Genomic DNA, 22816 nt, shown 5'->3' with positions numbered 1-22816 from the left:
ATAAGGATGGGAGGGGATAGGATACCACTTCCCTGCATAAGCTAGGTGCTATAACTGACTAAATAAGCCTCCACAGGGACCTTGCACAGAAACTAATCAGACTGGTATCTTATTGTTGAGGTGGAGGGGCTTATTGAAGTTGGAAGTATAATGCTGAAGAGCAAAATGATCAACTGCTCAAACTGTGAATGAAACCTGATGGGCCAAAAATCACTTGGCGCTGATCTGTACTGTCATGGCTGAGTTCAGTGGCATAAACACTCACTTGGGGTGCAGCACAGCATGCCACATGAATAGAGATAAATGGAGAGGGATCATTGCTGAATATCCCACATGGGATGAAGATGATTAAGTAAGTATTAATAACTGAATCCCACAGCCTGCCATGTATTGCTATCATGCTTGATATACACATACAACACACAATCCTCTTTAAGTGGCCCTAAGGCTGTTGGCAATACATTCCAATGCTGTCTGTTGGCTGCCCATTGCAGGATCTGTCCCTAGGTCCAGCCAGCCTTTTTTGTTTTTTTTTCCCACTGTACTGGTTCACATCAGTTTCTGCTATTCTTTTTTCCTCATCCCTTCCCTTCCTTGGCAGCCCTGAGGATGGGGATGCTTGATGTGGGTATTCACAAATAAAATGGGAGGGAGGGGCGGGGGGTGGGGGGGTGGGGGGTAAGAGTTAGGGTGCTCTTGTAACAAGTGATGTTCAGTAGATAGGGAGCTTATTCAGACCAGGGGAAGCTTATTCAGTCAGTTAAGGTACTTAAGGTGGGTTTGACTTGTTTGGAGTCACCTGTCACCTGCCTTGATCTTCTCACCCATAACACACCTGCCTTGATCTTCACACCCATAGCACTTAGAGTATAACAACAACATGAAAATTCCCGTTTACCTGTAACATGAAGGCCTTGGCAAGCATAATTGGCCATAAACAGGTGTTATGGAATACAGTGCTTAATGGTAGCTTTGCATTAGGTACCGACCACGTGCACCCCAGAGGATATGGACTTTATCATGTTTTAGGCTAAACAATGGCCACATGCTATTTTAGTCTGAAGTTTGGTATCGGTTTGCCTTCTGGTCTGAAAGTCTCTGGTAAAAAAGATGCTGTGCCTCAAAATCCTTTGCGTTACCTTTAATTCTAAAACTTACATACGAGTTTAGATGCCAGTTATGAAATCAAGCATGCAAAATGAAAGATAAGGGTGGGAGGAAGATCCCACCAAACATTCCATGAGTACCCCAGCCCATCACTAAGCTAAAGACCACAATCTGAGCATAAAGTTCGGCCATACCATCACCTGTGTCAAGTTGTTCAAAGGGTCAAATTGTTATTATTTTGAATGAACTAGGATGCTGAAAATAGAAAGCAAGGTGAAATTAGCACCCTGGCTCCAGTCGACCACATAGACCTATAGAGGGGCTTATCTTATCCCCACTCCTACAGTTTTGTCAAGAAGGAAGGTACTGTACCATGTCACTCAGAAGGGTTTGAAGGAGATGTTCACTTAAGTAGTATAAAACAACATTTTGCTTTCCCATTAACAAATGGAAGAGTGGCAATTAATTAGTGTAATTGCCTCATCATTTACAGATGGTCAAAAGGACCATTCAGCTGGACTGCCAGTTTAATCTCCCAACCAAGGAAGAGGTTTGCAACTATTACAAACAACACAAACCATAAAGTAATTCTGTTAGGCTTTATTTCAAGTCACACATTCACTTTAGCTTTTCAACCTTAATCATCCATTAAGAATGCCACTTTTTACAGCTGTATGCACAGTTTCTTGTGGAGTTGAATCACAATAAACAACCCTACTGTATTAAGTAACGGAGCCCTTATCCACAGACAAAATTGCCAGTGATGAAGTGTTTTCTTTTCTTTTTTTTTTTTTTTACATTTTGCATTTTGCATTTTGCACATTCAAGGTACAGCAGTGTCAGTAGTTTTCATTCTAAGCTCCAAAAAATCGAAAAAGGTCACAAATCTTAATATCTCACTGCTCTGTTGAGAAGTTTCAAATACTTTGAAGCCTTAGTTCTCTCAAGAATGGCTCAATGTATCACAGTAAACGAAAATAATGCAATGATTAATTATCTTTCCTGGATCTAAAATTGAATAAATAATAAAAAAATAATAACTGCAATAAGAACACCAACAAGAGGAGAAATATTTCTGAGAAAAGACAAAAGAATAAATCCTACCTAATTTTACTTTGGTCTTGGTAAACTGTTCTGGATTTTGACATTACACCAAAAGTTAAATTAATTCCATCTGTGCACTACTTTGTTTTGAAGAAGATAAAAGACAGTGTGCACCACATGAGAGGAACATTTTCAATCCAACATCACTGGTTAATTCTTTTTTTTTCTAAAATCTGCCTTAAAAACATCAAATATCAGGCAAGCCGAGAGATATCGCTTCACACTACGTCCTCCCATGGTAGTTTTTACAAAATGTATGAAAAGCATTAGGGGAGTTTTAAAATTGATCTTGTGGATGTGTCCGAGTAACTTGTACAAATATGCCTTTTCTTAAATACTGTACGAAAATAATTTACCAGAGTGACAGGGATAGAAAAGCACAATTATATTAATATGTTTAATCTTACTTCAACTTTAACCTCCATTAGACTAAATAGCCAAGCAGTCTTGCTTCTCCCTGAAGCTTCGTCTAGTGACAAGTGAAACTTGAACATGCACTAAAGAGGCAGATTGCTGTGAAGGAGCTAGAGATGGTTGTCTTACGAAAGGGTAACTGAGTTCTGTCTCTGTTGTCAAAATGTGTAAATATCTGCCAGTGAAGTCTTCAAGCCCCAACAGAGATAAACCTGTATTTTTTTCTCAAAAGATCAATCTCAAGTTTAGCACATGAGTCACAACAAGGGCATGATTACAAAGGAGTAATGATATTATCGCATTGTTCCAATTCCTTCAACTACAGTAATACTCTGCCTAACCATTGATACAACCAACTGGTTATCATGGCCACTTCTTTGGCTCATAGAAAACGCTTGGTCAGTCATTAACTTCTGTTAATTAAGAAACCTGTTTATAAAGCCACCTCTTCAACAGGGTCAGTGTTATGGCCTTAAGCTACAGGTCATATTCACTGTGTACAGAAAATGGCTAGCAAATCAAATTTAATATGAACAGACAACTTAAAGGATAAAATGCTCAATGTGCAGTTCCATGGAATCTCCATTCCCACCCCCAAATGGATATGGAAATTATCATGGAGAGAGGGGTTTCAAAAGCTAAGTTTTAAAAAGATATTTAGTTAGATGTTTAGCTAGAGTTAAAACAGGAAGGTGGGTGGCAGAAGGGAGTCAACCAAAAAAAAAAAAAACTTTCATGGGGGGGAAGGGGGGGGGGGTATGGATGCTTTCTGGAACAGCACATTGCCCCATTATCCAAAAATTGTTAATTTTAATTTATTTCCTGATTACTCTGAACTTGCAAAAGAAATGTTTCCTTGTTGCCTAAGCCACATGTACAAGTGTTTGCAGCTGAGTACATTACTTATTTCCTGTTAAAAATATTAGTTTGAAGTTCTGCAGCATGTGTGGTACCAATTGATGCCGGTTAATCATTGTCAGTGAGAGGAAATCTTTGCAACAACACTCCTCTGTTTAAAAAGACTTCACTTTGTACAGTTACTAGTTCTCTGCATTGCAGTATATAACTATTTTGAGCTTGAAGTGTATTTATATAACAATGCTAATCATATCATTATGCTTTCAAGTAAAGTAACATGGTAAATACTGGTACATTCCACACTTTAGGTTAATAATTAATTAACATTAATAATACAATATTTTTTTACCAATACGAGATGGTGGCCAGTGTCTGCCTGCTTCACAAGTTTGCTGCCTAATTTATGAAAAATTAATCTCTATCAACTGGCTAATTAATAAAATTCATGTCATGTGTATTCTAAAATATAATTATTCAAATTCCTGTAATTCCAGTTACTTATAAGGATCTCCTAGATGTTGCAGTTTGTGGGTAAAAGAAGTAAGGTCTCTGTTAAGATGCAATGCCATCATGGTTATTTGTTTCAGCAATGTTTTTTCTTATGAACAATTTTCTAACATTTTGAAGAAAATTCAAAGTTTTAGTTCCTTGGCTCCAAAACAGAAGTGCAACATGCCTCACTCCCTAATGCATAGGAGTTGCTGAGGAATCTACATGAAAATAATATGCATGTAGATATTAAAGTACAATCTTCATACAGTGGAACCCTCTTTATCTGGTCATGAATGGGCCATGAACGCCTGGCTGTATTAATGGGGTGACCATATTAAAGGAGATCTTTAAATAAGACAATGACTGACTGAGCTTTTGTTCAGGCAAGAATAAAGTGGTGACCATATTAACTGGCTGGCCGTAAGGTGGGGTTCCACTGTACCAGAGTTGTTATGGTTACGGTTTCTTTATGTTGAACAGGAATGCAGTGAGCACCATACAGTCAAATAAAGAAAATGTTACTTGAGATCAATTTCTGTTTTCTTAACACTGGTCTTAATTGCACTTCCTTCATCACAGAATTACAACTAAATTCAAGAATTTAGCATTACATGAAAGGGTGTAAGACCATTTCCTACCAATAACTTCAGTTACATTATTATTTTTTTTTTTATGATCTGATGAAAAAGTACCAAAATTTACAAGAACCATAACATGGTGTGATAGGTTTAATGAAGTGATGTACTCTGTATATTGGCTTCAAAGTGAATACAAAATTACCTCTACCTGAATGTTTGAATTCTTTTATTAATTTTGCAAAAAGTGGAAATCCTTATACTTTTTCTTTGCTGTGGAGGCCACAAGAAATCAAAAATCAAAAAGGATTGCCTGGGATTGTGGTATATTATCCTCTATCAACGACTTGTTCACCATCTTGTATTGATCAAGCCCAGATGACATTCCACTTTGGGATGGATACAAGATAGCAATCACGTACGGTCAAAAATTTCAAAACAGGAACAAATGGTGCAGACATTTCCTGGGAAAATTTCCAGAAATTGTTCAATTTCCAAAAAGACCATTCTTGGGAATTCTGGAAATTCTGAAAATTCTAAGAGGAAAGCCAAATGGAATGGAAATTCCCAGTAAGAAATTTCTGGAAAGTTTGGTATACCCCATGTCCCCATTTCCAGAAATTATGGAAAATGCTGTTTCGTTTATCACTGGAAATTTCTGGGAATTCAAACCAGAATTTTTCATTGAATGGAGTGCACTCACAATTTTTGTGTCATATACATGTATTACAACAACACACATTGCAAAAATTTCAGCATCCCAACTGCCTAAGAACACATCAATTACAGTGGTGACTCCTGAACAGTGAAGAAAGTTGAAATTGACTGCAAAAAAGTTAAAATTGAGGGCGGAAAGCTGAAATTAAATTGCATGTATATTACTAACAAGTTCTTGTGCAATTTGCAATGAATAAGCACTTGTGAATTTTTTAAAGACTACTGAAAAATTTACTGGTGCTTATTTATTCCAAAATGCACTTGGAATTATTTAGTTACTTACATGTATACTTACTGTAGTCATAGTTAAACATTTACTTCACTTGTTAATTAGAATCAGAGTGAAACAAAAACAAAATCATACAAATTGAATATTGATTAGTGAGACCAAATAGGTCAACAGGAGACGCTTTTTGGTTCTGTCGTTTCTGGATAATGGTACTGACATGAAACTGGACATGACCATTACTGTGAAATCCTAGGGCTAGATTTAGAATAGCAACAAAATAATAAACTTCAGGGTTAACAAATACTTCTAGTTTTATAATCATTTAAATAAAACTCTGAAGGGTGTACTGTCACTTCAACATTAATGGAAATGTATGTTTCCTAGGTAACTGTGGTACCTAGTTGTTATGGACAGGAAATTTTTCAGTACTGCAAAGTTAACTCGAAGTGTCCAAGTTGATTATCGAAGTCTAAGTTAATGATGAAATCATCTTCATCAACAAACTGCTCAATCATGCGGTCATCCATGTTTACAAGGATACTGAAACAAAGAAAATTGTCTATTGTCAATAACAAACAACTCAAGATAATTTGAACAATTATAGCTACATTGTAAGCATCCAATATTTCAGTGCTTCAAAGCTCCCGTGAATTTTATTTTTTAATCCATGTATTTATGCTAATCCATCTATTTGGTATGGGTAATTGTATGAATATGAGACAGTGCAATTAAGGACTTACACTACAAGTGATACATGAGCCTTTAGGTGAGTGCAATTTGAGAGAATCTCCAAATACCACAAGAAGTGTACATCCATAATTGATCAAGCTTTCAATGATTACCCATTTATTACCTAGGACTGCGAAAAATTGCAAACACACACACATTAATTTGGACTGCAGTGTAAACTAAAAATCAAAGATTAATTGGTTTGCTCTCAGCAAATCCTAGTGAAGTAATTTTCTATGTCATATAACAAATTTGCTAATCCTATCTATTTATTTGCTAATTCATCTATTTTCCAGCTGACAGCAACCTGCAGCTGGTGATGGACAAGAATGGCTGACAATTCCTCAACTTACAACCAAGAAACAAATGTATTCATTTACTACTGTGAGGATTCTTGAACTATAACACCTGACATGTTTTAGTACATTTTTTGTGGCTATAGAACGAGGGCATTTCACAGAGTAAATATTTATGTTAATGTTGTATGAAGATTCCTCATTCTTAAGTCAACAAAAAAATGTTGAATGTTAATGGTTTGAGTGTCTCCACTTTAAGAGTTATACGCAGATGTAGAAGAACACATGACTTGTGTATCTCTTACCCCTTCTTAGTCTTCTTGTACACATTCTTTATCATTTCTGGTGGCATGCCATATTTACTGGCAACCTGAAATATAATCACAAGTCAAATCAATCACACATTGGAAAAAATGGCGACTGGTACATTTACACATAATAATTTTACCTAACACAAAACTTTAACAATAATAATACGCATAACAATACGAGCCATACGAGCCAAGTGGCCCATCAGGCTGGAGCTTATCCCAGTTTCTGTAGCATGAAGCGACTAGGAGTATTTCTACTCCCCCCTGGATGGGATGCTAGTCCATCGCAGGGTTAACCCCAGCGTTAAGTTCGCCGGTACCCATTTATACACCTGGTTGGAGAGAGGCACTGTGAGAGTAAAGTGTCTTGCCCAAGAACACAACACAATGTCCCCGGCCAGGGCTCGAACCCGGACCGCTCGATCCGGAGACGAGCGCAGTAACCACGAGGCCACTGCGCCTCCCAGACTCCCACCATGCACAGCTTCAAACCTTACCTGCACAGTGTTGTTAGCACAGGGGCAAATTTTGCAAAAATATGGCTTTCCTTAGCTTGCACTTTATGGGCTGTGTAAGGTTACCATGGTATTATCGGTAAAATGTACAGCTGTCTCCTTTGTTCAACGGAAGATTACTCTCTGATCCCAATACAAAGTTGGTTTTACTTTGCTGATATGGTTTCAATGCAAAGAAATCAATTTACACAGCACAATGCCCTGTGATAAGAGGAGGTAAAATCACTTACTGCCTCAACCATATCTCCAACTGTTAAGCTGTCAAGCATCAGTGCATTATAAACCTTTTCCTCCTCTTTCTTTACATATATGGTAACAGCTACAAGAAAATTAACACAGTCATACAGTACATGAAGTTCTACACGTTGCTGGAAATAATCAATTTTCTGATGTCAATTTTACTTTTTTCTAAATAAACAATTCTGGTAAGAATTAAACTATCATTATGAAGTTACTAACCTGGCCTGTTAGGTCTGTGGATTTTTTGCACTTTTAATCTAGGAACGACCTCTAAATCAGCAAGTTCATCCTACCCAAAAAATAAATATTTGTAATTAGTTGGGAATAAATTTCTAAACTACGTAATACCTAAAACTGTCCCAGAAATCCACTTGACACCAAATCATGTGGAAAAGATCTACACAGAGCTAGAAGAAACATACAGTTAGTTAACAGAAAATTATTTACCTTAGCCATGACTAAATGAGACTGTAGTGTTCTCTTGTTTTCTCTATCCCTACAATATCAAAACCAAACTATTAATCTCTAAACATTCCATCACTTAATTCACATTTTTCGGAAAAAAGAATCAATTAATCAACAGTTTAAGTCAACCTACTTAATGGATGCCAAAAGGGACAAGGTCTGCAACGATGACTCCTCAAAAGATGCACCCTGAAAATTACGTACAGAAAGAAAAACGCATCAAAGAAAAGCAAGCGAATTTTAAACAATCAATCCCACAAAGAGAAAATTTAATTGTGTGGTTCCAGAAAACATTCATATACTACCTCCACCAAGGATGGTTATTTGGTTTTTACCCCCCTACCCCTAGAATTTTCAATTTAGCTTCATACTTCAGGGCTCGACCTTCAGGAAAAAACCTTGGGGCCAGCTGGCCCCTAGTTTTCAGATTTGGTCAAAGTGTTTCAGTGAAAAGTGTGAAAAGTTAAATGCAGCTAAAATAAATTGGTAGCATCGGCAAAGCCAGCAGTCACAACATCAAGCTCTGTACTCTCCCTTTAAAAATTTGGCTATTGAGATCCCCCCAACCCCCTTGGAATTTCCAATGACCATCCTTGGTGTGGGTATGAATGTGTTCTGAGCCTGCACATTGTGTTATTAGTTAATGATTCTCTTAAGGTCTCATTTATAACTTGCCAACAGTAAATGGGTCTAGCTGTTAATCTTAGTGTTGCGATTGTCCAGGTGACGGAAGACTTCAATAGCACTGTTTCTGGACACAACCAGTGAGGAAATCAACTTTAGAGTCATGTAAAAAGTTGTATATAAATAAATTAATTAGTTAAATTTACACTATTTAGAGAGGAAGCTACATCAGCCTCACATCAGTAAAGCACTTCAACGATCACTTCTTCCATGAAAAGCAATTCCTGGACATTATCCTTCAAACATTCAGTAGCCTTCATACAAAATCATGTAGAAGTCAACTCACATGTGCACTATGTACAGTCGGAGTAAAAAGAACAGGCTTAGGGCCTAAAGGAGTGGTTGTTTGCAACTGCGTGTATTTACTGGGAGGATGGAAGAGACTTGTAGGAGAAACCATGTTAGGATCTGAAAATAACAGAATGATTATTTTTACTGATGGACACTTAGAAGTGAATAATTTTATTATTGTATGCTCATCGCTCTTTTAATGCAACAAACCTCTTGCACCGCTAACAACAGTCAATGTTGACATTATCAAAGTAAATCGTGATAAGTTTGGATGACTACATTTGACACACAGTGATCTAAGTTACACCTATTCAAGTGTCCAGTTAAACAATTTCATGAACTTTTGTAATGGGGAATGACTCATTGCAATAAAATATCAGACACAATTAAATTCACTTTGACTTTTATACAGAATGGAAATTCGAATTCATATGACTTATCCAAATCTGATGGATCTAGAAGAGGAACATCCAACTACAAAATAGCAGGACTAAAATCCACCATAAAAATGTTTTGGACATTTTGTTTAAAGCAGAAACTCATGACATCTATAGCTTGAGAATAAAGTTGAACTCCCAGAACAACAGTTGCATTATATCCAGGAAATAATTTCTTCAAACATTTTGTTTGACTTAAACAAGGACAAAACTGACCAGCACAAGATGAAGTATTTTGCTTCACCCATTTCTGAATCCTTTTTTCTGCACTCTTGGATTCATCTTTGTTCTTTCTTTCTGCACCCTTGGTAAATGACAGTACAATATTTCAGCGTAAGCAAGATTATAGAAACAAGGAAAGAAAATTGCCAAATGACCTGTTTATTGCAGATGCCAAAGTACATACATGTAGATCAAGTGAAGGGGTGTGTGGGAAAAATCCCTCTCGATCTCATGTCAAATTCTCCTTTCTTTCATAGAAGGAAGAAGAATCCAATTTACTAGAAGAATCTTGCAGTCTATCAGATGTCACTTAAGGTCTTTTTTCCATGCAACCCTTCAAGTATTAACCAAGATTCACTTACTTTGTCACGGAACACTTTAATCTGACAAAAGGTCCTATGCACTGGCTCTGCATCAGGATTAGTTAAATCTTCATAAGTATCTATCTGAAGATGCAGTGGAATTCCCTGCAGAAGAATCAACAGATCTGCCATGATCTGAGTTATAAATAATCCATTACAGAGACACTGTACAGAACAGCCTCTTTTATTAGTTCAAGGAACAACTTAAACATACCTAAACAGACTTGCTAATCCAACAGCAGTAAAGCCTGCTTAATATTAAGGATGGGGTGGGGGAGGGGAAAAGGGGGCAGGGGACTCAACTTAAAAAAAAAAAAGAAAAGAGAAAATGGAGAGAGGCAAATAGATGAAGCCATGATTTTACATTTCTCCCATGGCAAATTCTCCCCCTACCCTGCAAATAAATCTCAAGCTGTTTTACAATGACTTCCCCGAGAAGTACATTGGGTGCCACAATCACTGATTTCACATTCCAGATTTATAACTCTTTACACCTTCCAATGGAGGCCTTATGTGACACCTAGGCACAAAGAGATAGGTACACCTCCCACTCACTACTGTTCAGTACTTTACCTCTTTGGCATTTGCCAAGCTCCATATCTCCCTTACAACAGTCAAAGCAGCCCCTCTTTATCTACACTGCTTGTAGTTAGAGACAAGGGGGCAAAAGGGAAAACATTGTACACATTGATCACCAACCTTGACTCCTTTCTGAGAGGAGAAGTCAGTACTCAAGCAGTTAATCCTGATGACTATCTTGGCATTCAAGTGAGGACTCCATGTAAACCCTGCTGCATTGTAAGATATCTCATCTATATTCTCCTCTATGTTTTGGCAAGATTTGCGATCTGAATAAATGAATGAATCAAAATAATAATGATACAATTTATAATATAAATTGATATAAATCGAAATAGAAGGATATGAATGAATGATTGAATAGACAATGTTTATTTTTAGACTGATGAATATCAATAGACATGTAATTATTAGTAAATTGATTAGTCAAAAGCAATTGGTTATTTCATTATTTTATCATTGAATAAATCACTGATGCCATGCATTTAATTAATCAGAACCGACATACAATGCACAGCTGTAGCAAAGTAACCAAAGTAAGACAAGTCAATGATTCTGTATTATTTTCATTCATCAATTTAAGTTACTTATTAAATCCATTTTGAAATCACTGGCTATCCTTGCAATCTGATTGGCTCTCAATGGTGCGATTTATTCATGAATCGCACTATTTTTTGCTCTAAATCGCATCTTTTTCTCAGCCATTGAAAATGGGACAGTAAAACAAAACAACAAATCAGATTTCAATATTAGTTTAAAGTAAACAATAAAATTTCTGGAAAATGAAAGGCAAAAAGCCATTGTGTGGATAATTTAGCAACTAGTATTGCCAAAACTCTGTTGTTATTGTGTGTTTTTTCCAGAAAACTTGACGAATGTAATTAATTACAGTTTCTAAATGACGATTATCAGCTCCTTCAGGCTGAACACCAACTTTAATGGAAGTTTCCAACTTTCAGTGTCCATTTTGACGAATATTTTGGCGATTTTTCTTCAACATCTGCTCAAAATCCGTATGATACCGAGTCCAGTAAAACATAAACAAACGAAAACCACTCAACAACAAATTCAGGGCCATCTCAAGAAGGTAGATGTTTCCAGGTTTCTGGTAGTTTCAAACGAAGCAACAAAAGAGCTCAACTCTGTCGCTGTGAATAAACATAGTCAAAATACGCCCCGCTCCACAAAACAGTGAATGAATGAACGTCTTACGAAGCTGGTGTTAGTCCTGCCATCTTGGAAATATCTTGAAACAAATGGCGCTGCAAGAACTTGACAAGGTCCTGAGTATTGAGTCCTTCGCCGAGGTCACAAAAAGAAACGGAGATGATAACGAGCTGGACTCCCTTAAAATCATGCCATTAAACGGTATGAAAGAAAAAAAACGTACCATCCACAGGGCATCGTGCACTCGAGGGAGTTTCACAACTCAAAAGAAATCCATCACAGAATTACGCAGGATGCACCTTCAAATTCCTTCTCCAAAGACAATGAAAAGTCTCAGCCTCAACCACACAAGAAAGAAAGACCTTCCATCATTGATTCAACCGACGAGAATTGAACTTTTATACCTGAAGCAGACTATTTTCGTTCTGACTTCAAAACCGCTTGTTTCTTTGTCATGCTCGGATGAGTTTTCGTCACATGACATCGTTTTGCATACTAAATGAGACGTAAAGGCGTTTCCGGTTCCGCTTTTTTTTAACAAACTGGCTACTGGAACAATACACCAAAAGTCTAAAAATTAAGGCGATAAAATTGTGCGATTTCAAAATGGATCTAATAAAGTGGCAATTGAACTTCATGTCGTGCAATTTTGATCTGAAATCATACTTGTGATTTCAGATCGAACGAGCGCGCAGCGCGAGTTCGATTTTGAAATCACGCGTATGATTTCAGACCAAATTGCACTCCACTCAGTTCAATTACCATTAGAAATCTGTTGATTAATTAATTACTAAATCTGTACATGTTAGCTAAAAAGAAACAATAGTACACAGTACACTGCAGTCAAAACTAAAGTAACATTTTAAGTATTAAAACAACAATGAAATTGCATTTTACTTCTGATTGTTTGATTGCTTCACAATCATACAACACACTAATTTACAGAACTTTTCTGGGAAAAGCAAAAACAGGCACTTTCCATATGATGCATCTAATATCTTAGCCTTGTTTTTGGCTTTATGTCTCACCTAACTGTGGCTATAGCCTTCCATTGGACAAACAAGGTGACACTGAGATTATCCAACTTACCAATATCAAATGCTCGTTGTTGAGGATTTGGTTGCTGACTGTGCCAGTATTGCCAGTGTTCACATTCAGTCCTGGGATCCTTCTCATCACGAAAAACCAGATGTACGTAAGACTGCAATGAAATGGGAAATTGCATTATTTAGGAAAAGCTCTGCAAGATTTACCACATAGGACACAGTTCTCTTTAGTGCAACAGCATAACCAATCATACCTTTACTCTTTGGATTTCACCATCAGTTGTTGCAGGATCCACATTACCCTCAAAGCCTATAGCGTAAAATTGTCCTGAAAAAGAGAGAGCAAAGTTCACAGAATTAGACATCACTGTCATTACTCCATTTGCCTGTTTCTTGACCATAAAGTGACTTTGATAGGAATTCTTTTACTTCTTCCCCTGTATGGGAATTAGATGATGAGTTGCAAAGATGACTTGCACTTGTGAGTATCATGCCAGGTTGAATACTTTGATCTCACACCTAGCTGAAAATTGCAACTTTCACAGTTTTTAAATAGTTAATATATGTAAATTAGGTTTTACTCAGAAAAAGTTTAAACTACTGGGTGAAAACAGACACTGTGGAAATAAAGTGTCTTACCCAAGAATAAAACACAGTGACCACAGTCAGTCATTGAACTTAGAGTTGTTGATCAAAGTCCAACAGATCACCCTACAGATGTTGACCTATCACTAAGCCCTGAAGCAGATCTACAGTTTATAAAACAACCTGCTAGATACCTTTGTTGAGATATGTTAATGTATCGTCTCCTCTTCTTTGAATGATAGACGTTGGTGCCTCAAGAATGAATGTATACCTTGAAAAAAGCAATAATGCATTGTCAGGGGTGGTAATTTAAAGCTGTGCGAATACAAGTGAACAATTCCAAACAAATATAAAATAATGTATAAATAATCTGTAAATCTTACTTGTCTTGAGCAGAGAAGACAGTTGGTGTGGATTTTAGTGACTGGGTGTACGGAGAGAAGTTAAAGGCCTACAAAAGAAAGCACAAGTCGGTAAAAATACATTACAGTACACGGTTACACACATAACTGATCTACATTTCTATGTTTGTCTCAATACATCTTCTGGGGATGATGGATGACCATTCCTCAACACATTCATATGGGTTGGCCAATGAGACTGTGCAAATGACAATAAAAAGGTTGCACTGACAAAACACATGCAGTATCTACATCATGGGAAGATAAACACTTCTGAAAAGGACAGCATCTGAAGCCCACATGTCAAACAATATCTACAAAAGAGAGCAAATCAGAATATTCTGATCCTAACTCTTCCTGGCCACCCTGAGGTCATAGGGCTCTTGTGTTTCTGACAAGTTCCCCAGCCATAGTTATTGTAAACCAACACTATGTAGATATATTTGAACTCAAATACATGTATAGATGATTTGTACAAGCACATGATACTAGTACATTTCTCAGACAGTTTCTTCTGTAATGTGCAGCTCCAGAAAATATCCATACCCACCCCTTGAAGGATCACTGGAAATTCCAAGGGAGTGGGGGAACGCAAGGGCCAAAACATTTAAAGGAAAGTACAAAGCTAAATTGGCATTTCTGGGAAAGTTGGGGTGGGAGGGGGGGAGGGGGGTCTTACATGGGAAGGGTGTGGATATTTTCTGGAATACAATGTAACTAACCTCAGGGGGAGTGGTGCTAAGTGAAAGTGGCGACACATCACTGACTTGTGGTGTTCCTTTACTGGAAGGTGGGTATGATGAAGGGCGACCAATGGGAATAGGGGTATGGCTACAACTTGACGAGCTAAAAGGAAATTGGGAAGAGAACCGTCACTTAATAATCACTGACAGGTATTACACCCTTGTTAAATGAAATCTGCATTTTGTAACGCTACAAACTCTCAAGACCAATACTATGACATAGTGCTACATGTACACAAAGAGATTAATATATTTTTAGAAGAAATATGCTTCACAGAGAATTTCATCACAAATTTCTTCAAAGAAAATGTTTTTCACCATCTGTAACAAAAATGTTGACTAGAGGTAATGTTGCAAAAAAACAATAAAACATGCTTTTTCTATGTTTTATAATCTGATAAAACATGGGTTTTTGACCAATCAGAGTGCGTGCAGGGTCCTATCCATATTATAATGCTAAGTAAAGAGGATTATATTAATTTATATAGTTCTCAAGTATAAAATTATAAAGTTCAAACCATATTGATATCCTAAAACAATAAATGTCAACAGCTTTATCAAATACATAACATGGTGCTGGGAAAAATTCAAATTTTCACCTTGGCTGCACTTTAATCTGCTGACCAATAGCAAGTGCCTGAGAAACAAATTAAATTTACGCAGCTTGATATTGTGAATTGATTAAGGCCTTATTAAGTCCCATGATGCAATGAGGATCAATGATGATGAATTGTGAATTGATTAAAAGTTCTTGTCCTGAATAAGACAAGTACAGACAAAGAACCAAGCTGATATAAACTTCTGAGACTTTCCACAAAAAAGTACGTACAATAAATAATTGTATTGTAGAGTGAAAAGGGATTGACATCTAGGAACTAAGCCAGGATTAAAATCACATATTTCAATCTTTGCAAACTTTACACTTTTTTCACATCACATGACAATATTACTAAATGGGATAGTTGCTATCGTGCATTAATTCATTTTCTCACACACCACTGGCAGCCATGTCAAACTGACTGCCGCCGTCTGACCTTCATTGCAAAATCAGAGCTAATTCAAGTAGCATTACGCTTAAGACCGGAAATAACGAAAATAGTTCAAGGATTGTACAATATACTGGTACTGGATAAAAACTTAAAATCTTTGGATGGATGGGCGCGAAAGTCAGCAATGGTCGAGGCAACAAAAACAACTGCCCGCCCCATAGGTCACATAACCTGTACCCAGATCTCAGCAACGTGTGAGAAAAACATTTTTCACTAATTTCATTTTACTTGGCCAGTGAAAAATTACTCATGTCCCTGTTTTTTTAAATACATATATGCTAATGAGGCCATAAGAGAATGCTCACTGCCAGTGATCACTGTATTGCCATGACTAATTCCGCATGCGTGGAATGTTTAAGGAACGAATCACATAATCAGAATTGTTTTAGTAGTTATATAAGCAGGCATAATGTATGTGCAGTGTGTGTGGAAACCAAGAAGTAACGGTTGATTCGAGTATATTAAAAGTAGATGTTATTTTATTCACCCCGACTCTACAATCGCTTTATTACTAAACATGAAAGAAGACATTAACAATGCACTGTACCTTAACACTTGAGGTCACTTTTTCCTGTTTTAGATTAACATGGTGGTTACCATGGTCACCTTGGACTAACGGTGTACTAAAACAAATAACAAAATGTAACTTATTGCCACTTAACATCATTTCATAATTTAACGCTGAAGCTATGTATGACATCAAGAAAGCCTTTCTAAAGACAGTAATGGGCTTAACATGCATTTGTTAATAGCTCTGCAATTAAGCACCTCTCAAACTCATTACTAATTCATCAGGTTTAAACAAAGGAAATCATGACCATGACAGTTTGGATATCCGATCTTAATTAGCATAGATTTTTACAATTTTATTTCTCCGGTTTCTCCTTAGTTTTAGTTTTGATTGAGAAGATATATCAAATGCTCCAGACAGTGTTTGACCACATTTCCAAACAACTGAAAGTTCGTCAAAAATACTCCGCTAGGCGATGCGATGTATTTTCAACTCTCTTCTTGGTGTTTGGAAATGTGGTCAAAAACGCAGTCTTTCGTGCTTGATATATTACATGAAAAGCAGGCCTTTTTATTGCCCCATTCTTTGCATGTTCAAAAATTTGAACTTAATCTGTAAATTTGGAGGACATCTCTCTCAATTCAGGCAGGCATATACATGTGTGTATATATGTAATCTAAGGATTTGAGGCATCAATAACGCCTCAGAAATGTGTTGTTTTGTCAAAAATTAGGTGTCCCTGGCCAATACAAGATCATTATATTTTGTACATTGTAAATCAATATGGCTGATGTGCAAAATCACTTAGGAATATTGACTAATGAGAAATATAATTAAAATACATGTCTTGTATTGACATTGATTGGTATTACTGTAATCTCTCATACAGCTGCTATTCAGGTAGCATATCAATGTTTGGTTAAGGAGGAGCACAACATCACTTAAAAGCCCTGGGATTTCAAATTTCATCTGTAACACTTTTTCAGTTCCGTGTCCAGTCTGTCCAGAAAGATCATGGGAAACAATTGGCCATGGAAAATTGTTGCAGCAAAATTTCACGCTTGCTTTGGACACAAATAAAAGAAAATGAAAAATAGCATTGATCTTGGTTGCAAGACCTCACCTGTGTTTTGGACTTTTTATTTGTTGCACTGCTTGCAGAAAGCTGAGTGTAGCTTGCTAAGGAATACGAAAAAATAACAGTAATTAAAACATTATAACACCAACCAATTCTCTGCCACACAGACAGAGTCAAAGCATAATGGTCAGTACAAAATGTAGCTTCAGCTTTGGGCCAGAAAGATCTATGTGTGTCCTATCTCCAAACATTCTTTGGTGAAAATTATGGAAAATGCCCCAACTTAGATGTTACAGTTTTTAACATTTCACAACCACACCAACAAAGTAGCTCTTAAACTTATCTAATGTGATCTCTGGACTGTTTCGCACTGCTTGTTGCTTATCAAAAAACAAAAATAAGCTGAGACCTTGCAGGACAAAGTAATCTCTAAAAAAAGTTTGGGTTTCTTGAGCAGGGAAGAATGAAGTAAGTTAGAGAACTCAATTCTCAGTTCAGAGTTCAGGCCTTAGTTGTTCAAAGGGTGGATAAGGTTATCAAAAAGACAAATCACTGTCCACTACATGTAGATAAGTGTTGGCAAAACAGACTATGTTATCCACGGGACAGTGATTTATGGGTGGATGGCACCACCCACTCTTTGAAAAACTGAGGCAAGATTCCCAGTCTGGCTAAATATGTCAGTTTACCTCTGACTGAGCAGGACTGCCTGAATCTGAATCACTATTTCCACTTTGGGAATGATTATTCCCTGAAGATGAATTTCCTTGACCTGCTGATCCTCCAGATCTAAATGAAGAATAAAACCAAGTTTGAGCTGCCATTTACCGTAGTAAACTGAACATTATACCTATAGCATGAGCCACTGGTTTCAACTTTAATTTCTTTGTCAGAAACTTTTTTGTAACAATTATAATACAAATACACTGCTATACAAACAAAGGAAGCGGGTATCATCAACCTTGAGATAAGAATACTATATTCTTACACAACATAAACCACCTACAGGGTTTGTACTACTCAGAAACAATGAAAATTCACATGTTTGAGGCAAAGGTTATAATGACAACTTCATTTGCTTCTTTGATTCAACTGCTAAATTCCAGGAATTTTCCAGAAGCAGGTAGAAAAATGATAATTTTCAAGGAACTTTCCGAAGCCCTTGAAGAAATGTTCAAATTCCTGGAGTTCTCTAAGAATTCCAGAAGCAAAATAGTTTGTTATGTCAGGGGTTCAAGATAGCTGATAGTAAGTGACTGAAAAAGTATGATCCAAGGAAAAATGATTTGAGTTCAAGATCAGGGAGATACTGGGGAATTCTAAGAGGGAGGTAAAGGGTTTATATGTGACATGTGAAGAGGGCAAAAATTAGTGTTTGATGCATGAAAGCATCTAAAAGACATATGTAAAGAGTGAATTTGGGGAAAAAGCTATTGTTCACAGAGGCTAAAAGTAAAATGTGACTGGTGAATTTTTGTTAAAATTTGTATGTGAAACAGTAGAGCTGATTCCTCACTAACCCATAATTTCAACCTTCACACTTGAAGACTGAGAGTAACAAGTGAATTTTAATTTACCAAGTTGGTTGATAGGTAATGAAAGCATACCATAAGAACACAAAGACTGCATAAATTGGAAGGGCGTACATTTAAATACTGATAACCTTGAACTGTTTTATAATGTTGACCTTGACAATAGAAAGGGAAAAAGGAAACAATGGGCTGATCGTACGTTAAACAAGGTCATGGTCATATCTTCCACGTGAGATGTGGTATTCGCAATTTCTCTGATCTCACGCAAAATAACACATCAACAACAATTGCATTTCATCACTGACTTTGTAACGACGGTATCAAATGTATGCATCAGAATCAGTATTTATTTTGTTTTGAGTTTTTCATTAAATTACATAATTATAAGAACTACTTCAAATAGAATTTAGCATATTTGCTGTTTCTGGAAGCTGAGGCAAGGACAAAAAATGGAAACAAACAGAATCAAAATGGTTAAAAAATCCAATATTTACTCGCTTGAAAACAAGAGTTTTTCAAATGCATATATTGAGTTAGCGTGTAACACTCCATAACTTGACTGTATGAGAGCTTCTTCTCAAATATATAAGAAATTGGAAAGAAATGTCGACATACTGGTACATGCTTTAACCACACCAAATTTACCCAAGCAAACTGAAAATTAACAATGGCGCAGAAAAGATTGCGATCAATCAAACAGTAAAAAGTTAATGGGGTTACCTACTCAGAAGGCGGGCTCTTGACTCAAAAGGGTATTCCTCAAGATAGGAACTGTACATAATTTTCGTACCAATATTCCGATTGAACGCAAAGTTAAATACTGTTTTTCCGGTGCTCTGATTCATGGAGGTCTGTGTTACCAAAATATCAATTAGACGCAAAATTTTTGTACATGCTCTCTTCAGTTTATGTTCGTGAAAACAACAACGTCAAAAACGCGTAATAATAATAACAAAACATAAACATTCCGCTTTAGGTTCGACAGGTCTTTTTTAACAAATCAATCGAACAAAAGACCAACGCAAATTGCCTACATAAGCTAGTAAACGACAGGAGACAAGTAATTTATGAAGGTATTATTCGATTTTTCTGCTCTTAGGCCCAAGATGGCGCTGGCTAACAAACTAACTTACCCCTGGTTTGGTGGCGAAGGGGGAGCCTGGTTTGATTCCTCAGTGACCTCGTAGTAATCGTACAAGAATCCAAGATTCGACGCCATGTTTAAGTCCTCTCCGTTCACCAGTAAGGAAGATGATATCGGAGAATCGATCTGCGAAACGTAGGCTTTCCAACTGCGGTCGTCTCGCACTCCTTCACTGGTCGGTGATCCTACTACCGTCTTGGTACTCCCCGACGAAACAACAATCGAATTTCCCTCCGTTGTTACCTTTCCTGCCATATTAACACTCAGTCCAGCGCTTTTCCTTCATAAAAAATGACACGGGAACGACAAGTTATCACAAAGAACTACACAACAGGGACGGATCAACACTTACGCGCGCAAAAGAAAACACCGCGGACGAAACAAAAACTCCGCCGAAGGGAACGCACGCCAAGCGAGTAAGCCATGGAAGACAGCCGCAGGAGTGGTAAAAAAAAACTTTTTCAAAAAAGATCCCTTACAATGTTTGCTTCCTAGCTGTATCAACCATGGCAAAAGAAATGCCAAACGCTTGAAACCTTCCAATCCATCTGATTTCCAAAAATTTTATCGTGCGAGTACACGCTGTTTATGGACCCGCTACTCTTGACTCGAGCCGAAACATGATGACTTTCAGTGAAGACTGAGAACGAACGATCACGATCATCATCGGAAGCAGTCAATAACTAATCGTTCACCAAATAAGGGAAAAGTCGTTAAATATTGCGCAATATGAGAATAACAACAAAATTGATCAAATTGACTTCTGCTGTCGCCTTGCCCTGAATTTTCATCATTATTAAGAGTTTTTATCGTTTCGAAGTTTGTGATAAGGTTTGAGGTTTTTTGTTTTCAGGTCTGTCCGGAGGAGGAGTTATATAAGCCTGGGGGTTAATGGTACGTAATCTGCAAAAAAGAGATTGTGAATGTCGCCTCACACGGCAGGATGTGTCTAACTGACCGCGTGCTCAAACCGTACCACTAAAGTCTGTTTCCGACAAGTGCACGCAGTAGTTTCACTTGAGCGGAAAATGAATACTTCCTGGTTTGATGTGTGACAACGTTATCACAGAACAAAGAAAAGCCCTTCTCGATCTAAGCTTATTCGAATCAATGACTCTTTTTCACGTGTGCAAAAACTAAGAAAGCGTCCTTTGTATCTAAACAAGCCATTTTCTGTATGTCTGTGAATTTTTAAGCACTAATTATGAGCCGAGAGATTCACGGAAGTTAATAGATTAACCTGGCGGTTAGACATAGGAAGTTACGGTGGTATAGTTCAACAAAGTCTAAGTCAAGTACTTTCAAACAAAATTCCGCGTGAGTAGTTTTGCAATTTTCTTACTTTTCAAAAGTTTGACATTTGTTTTGACCTGTATTCGCCACGGCCGGCCACCCAAGAGAAAACATGCAACCCGGGCATTGGTTACTACAGCAAGGTGTTTTGCGTGGAAATGCAAGCACTGTGGTGGTCAAATTAACTTACAATACTGATAAGAGTATGATTTGAACTGGCCACGAATTGTTCATCTAGTGACGTTAGTCCAGGAAATGTGAAGAGGGGCAGGACATAGAACTAATTTACACACTTATTTAATTTGTTGGCCCTGGTTAGCACGACAAATCGAGAAGCTGAGCAGCAACTGATTGCCGGATCCGATGCGCTGGCGACGTCAATCCAACAAGATGCCAGGTTGATCACGGGGAAAACAATATGTGGCAGCCGCACAGATTTTAGAAAGATTTTCGCAAGCAGGATAAAGATTTAAGCAATCAGGAGCACTTTTTCCGTGTTTACATAGCCTCATCTAAACACGAGGAGGGTTAATGTTGGGAGAATTCGAGACAGATGTGCAAAGCCGACACGGAAAAAGTTTTCTGCTAGTCAAAATAATTCTCAAAAATACGCACGAATCTAAAACGTCACAACCGCGCCTCACATACTCTCATCTAAACACACCTATCGACCAATGAGAGCGCGCGTAGTAGCTCAGTCATCATTTGTAACGATAAATCGTTTGTTAAAAAGTACACACTTAGCAGTAATGCGGCTGAGTTACGTGTGGAGTTTACATGCTACTAGTGAATTACCATGACTAGGTAACCCCCAGAAATAATTTGCATGGAGGTATACATTAGGAGCTCAGTTTGAAATCATATCGATTAATAATGGTGACAGGACTGAGTAGAGTCCAATTCGGTCTGTAACTGATACGAGTGATAAACAAAATCGGACGACCGCGATGCATGAGTCCGATTTGTTAATCACGAGTATGATCACACACTGAATTGGACGACACGATGTCCTGTTACGGCAAATAATCATAACCATTACAATTTCCAACAAAAGTAGTCATTTTTAAAAATCATAATTTAAAATATGGAGAAGAGCTTGCAAAATGGTTATTAAGTTTTTTTCAAAACAGTGACTGTAATCAATGTTGTGATTGGTGTATTTAGTGGAGGTAGGAGCCATAATCGGGGACGGAGTCCCCGATTATGGCTCCTGGTGGAGGGGACTTAGGTAACTGTCCGATTTCAGGTGTCCGATTACAGCCAACTGTGTCATTACAACGTAAAACTTTGCAGGCTAATTAGAGCAAAATACAGCAGTTTATGCACCAATCACATTTGAGGAAATTATAATTGTTATGATTGTACAGGTTTTTCACCGAGTAAAGAATCAAATATTGTTTGCTGTCAATTCTTCTCATCCGTTGGTGTTTAAACGAGATTTGAGCGAATTTTGGTTCTTAACCCTATGGTATTATAAATAAAAAGCCCGAGAGTCACCGTATTCCAGTTGGAATTTCTGGAAATTTCCAATCGCAGTCACCTGTGGAACATCATTCCCCGGAATTTCCAGAAAAGAGGACAGCCTATGCGAGATATACCGAAATTTTCGGAAATTTCTCAGCGGGAATCCTAGCTAATCC

The 22816-nt window shown here is 37.3% G+C and overlaps 1 protein-coding gene across 1 annotated transcript; it reads right to left on the bottom strand.

Moving 5' to 3' along the window:
• Window positions 1-1687: 1687 nt before the first annotated feature.
• On the bottom strand, window positions 1688-20522 carry LOC110046591 (grainyhead-like protein 2 homolog). Its single transcript, XM_020752280.2, has 21 exons — window positions 20363-20522; window positions 19873-20163; window positions 17897-17996; window positions 17253-17308; window positions 16166-16241; window positions 15169-15206; window positions 14549-14672; window positions 13809-13876; window positions 13620-13696; window positions 13095-13168; window positions 12884-12995; window positions 10748-10896; window positions 10049-10153; window positions 9681-9768; window positions 9023-9144; window positions 8186-8241; window positions 8035-8083; window positions 7807-7876; window positions 7578-7666; window positions 6827-6891; window positions 1688-6036 (listed from the first exon to the last, which is right to left on the bottom strand). Exons 1-21 carry the CDS (start codon window positions 20389-20391, stop codon window positions 5919-5921), a joined length of 1956 nt encoding a protein of 651 aa, XP_020607939.1. The 5' UTR covers window positions 20392-20522; the 3' UTR covers window positions 1688-5918.
• Window positions 20523-22816: the final 2294 nt, after the last annotated feature.

Source organism: Orbicella faveolata, unplaced genomic scaffold, assembly GCF_042242905.1.
Source record: "Orbicella faveolata isolate gen_17 unplaced genomic scaffold, um_ofav_v1 contig_35, whole genome shotgun sequence".
Lineage (NCBI taxonomy): Eukaryota > Metazoa > Cnidaria > Anthozoa > Scleractinia > Merulinidae > Orbicella > Orbicella faveolata.
This window is presented reverse-complemented; position numbering and strand designations above follow the sequence as displayed.

Excerpts from the sequence above, each read along its gene's own strand:
- LOC110046591 (XM_020752280.2), bottom strand. The coding sequence starts at position 20,391 with ATGGTTGATACAGCTAGGAAGCAAACATT. Across the intron at positions 10,897-12,883 it reads ACAACGAGCATTTGATATTG|ATCGCAAATCTTGCCAAAAC; the intron begins GTAAGTTGGATA and ends TCATTTATTCAG. Across the intron at positions 8,242-9,022 it reads CGACTGTACATAGTGCACAT|GGTGCATCTTTTGAGGAGTC; the intron begins GTGAGTTGACTT and ends CGTAATTTTCAG.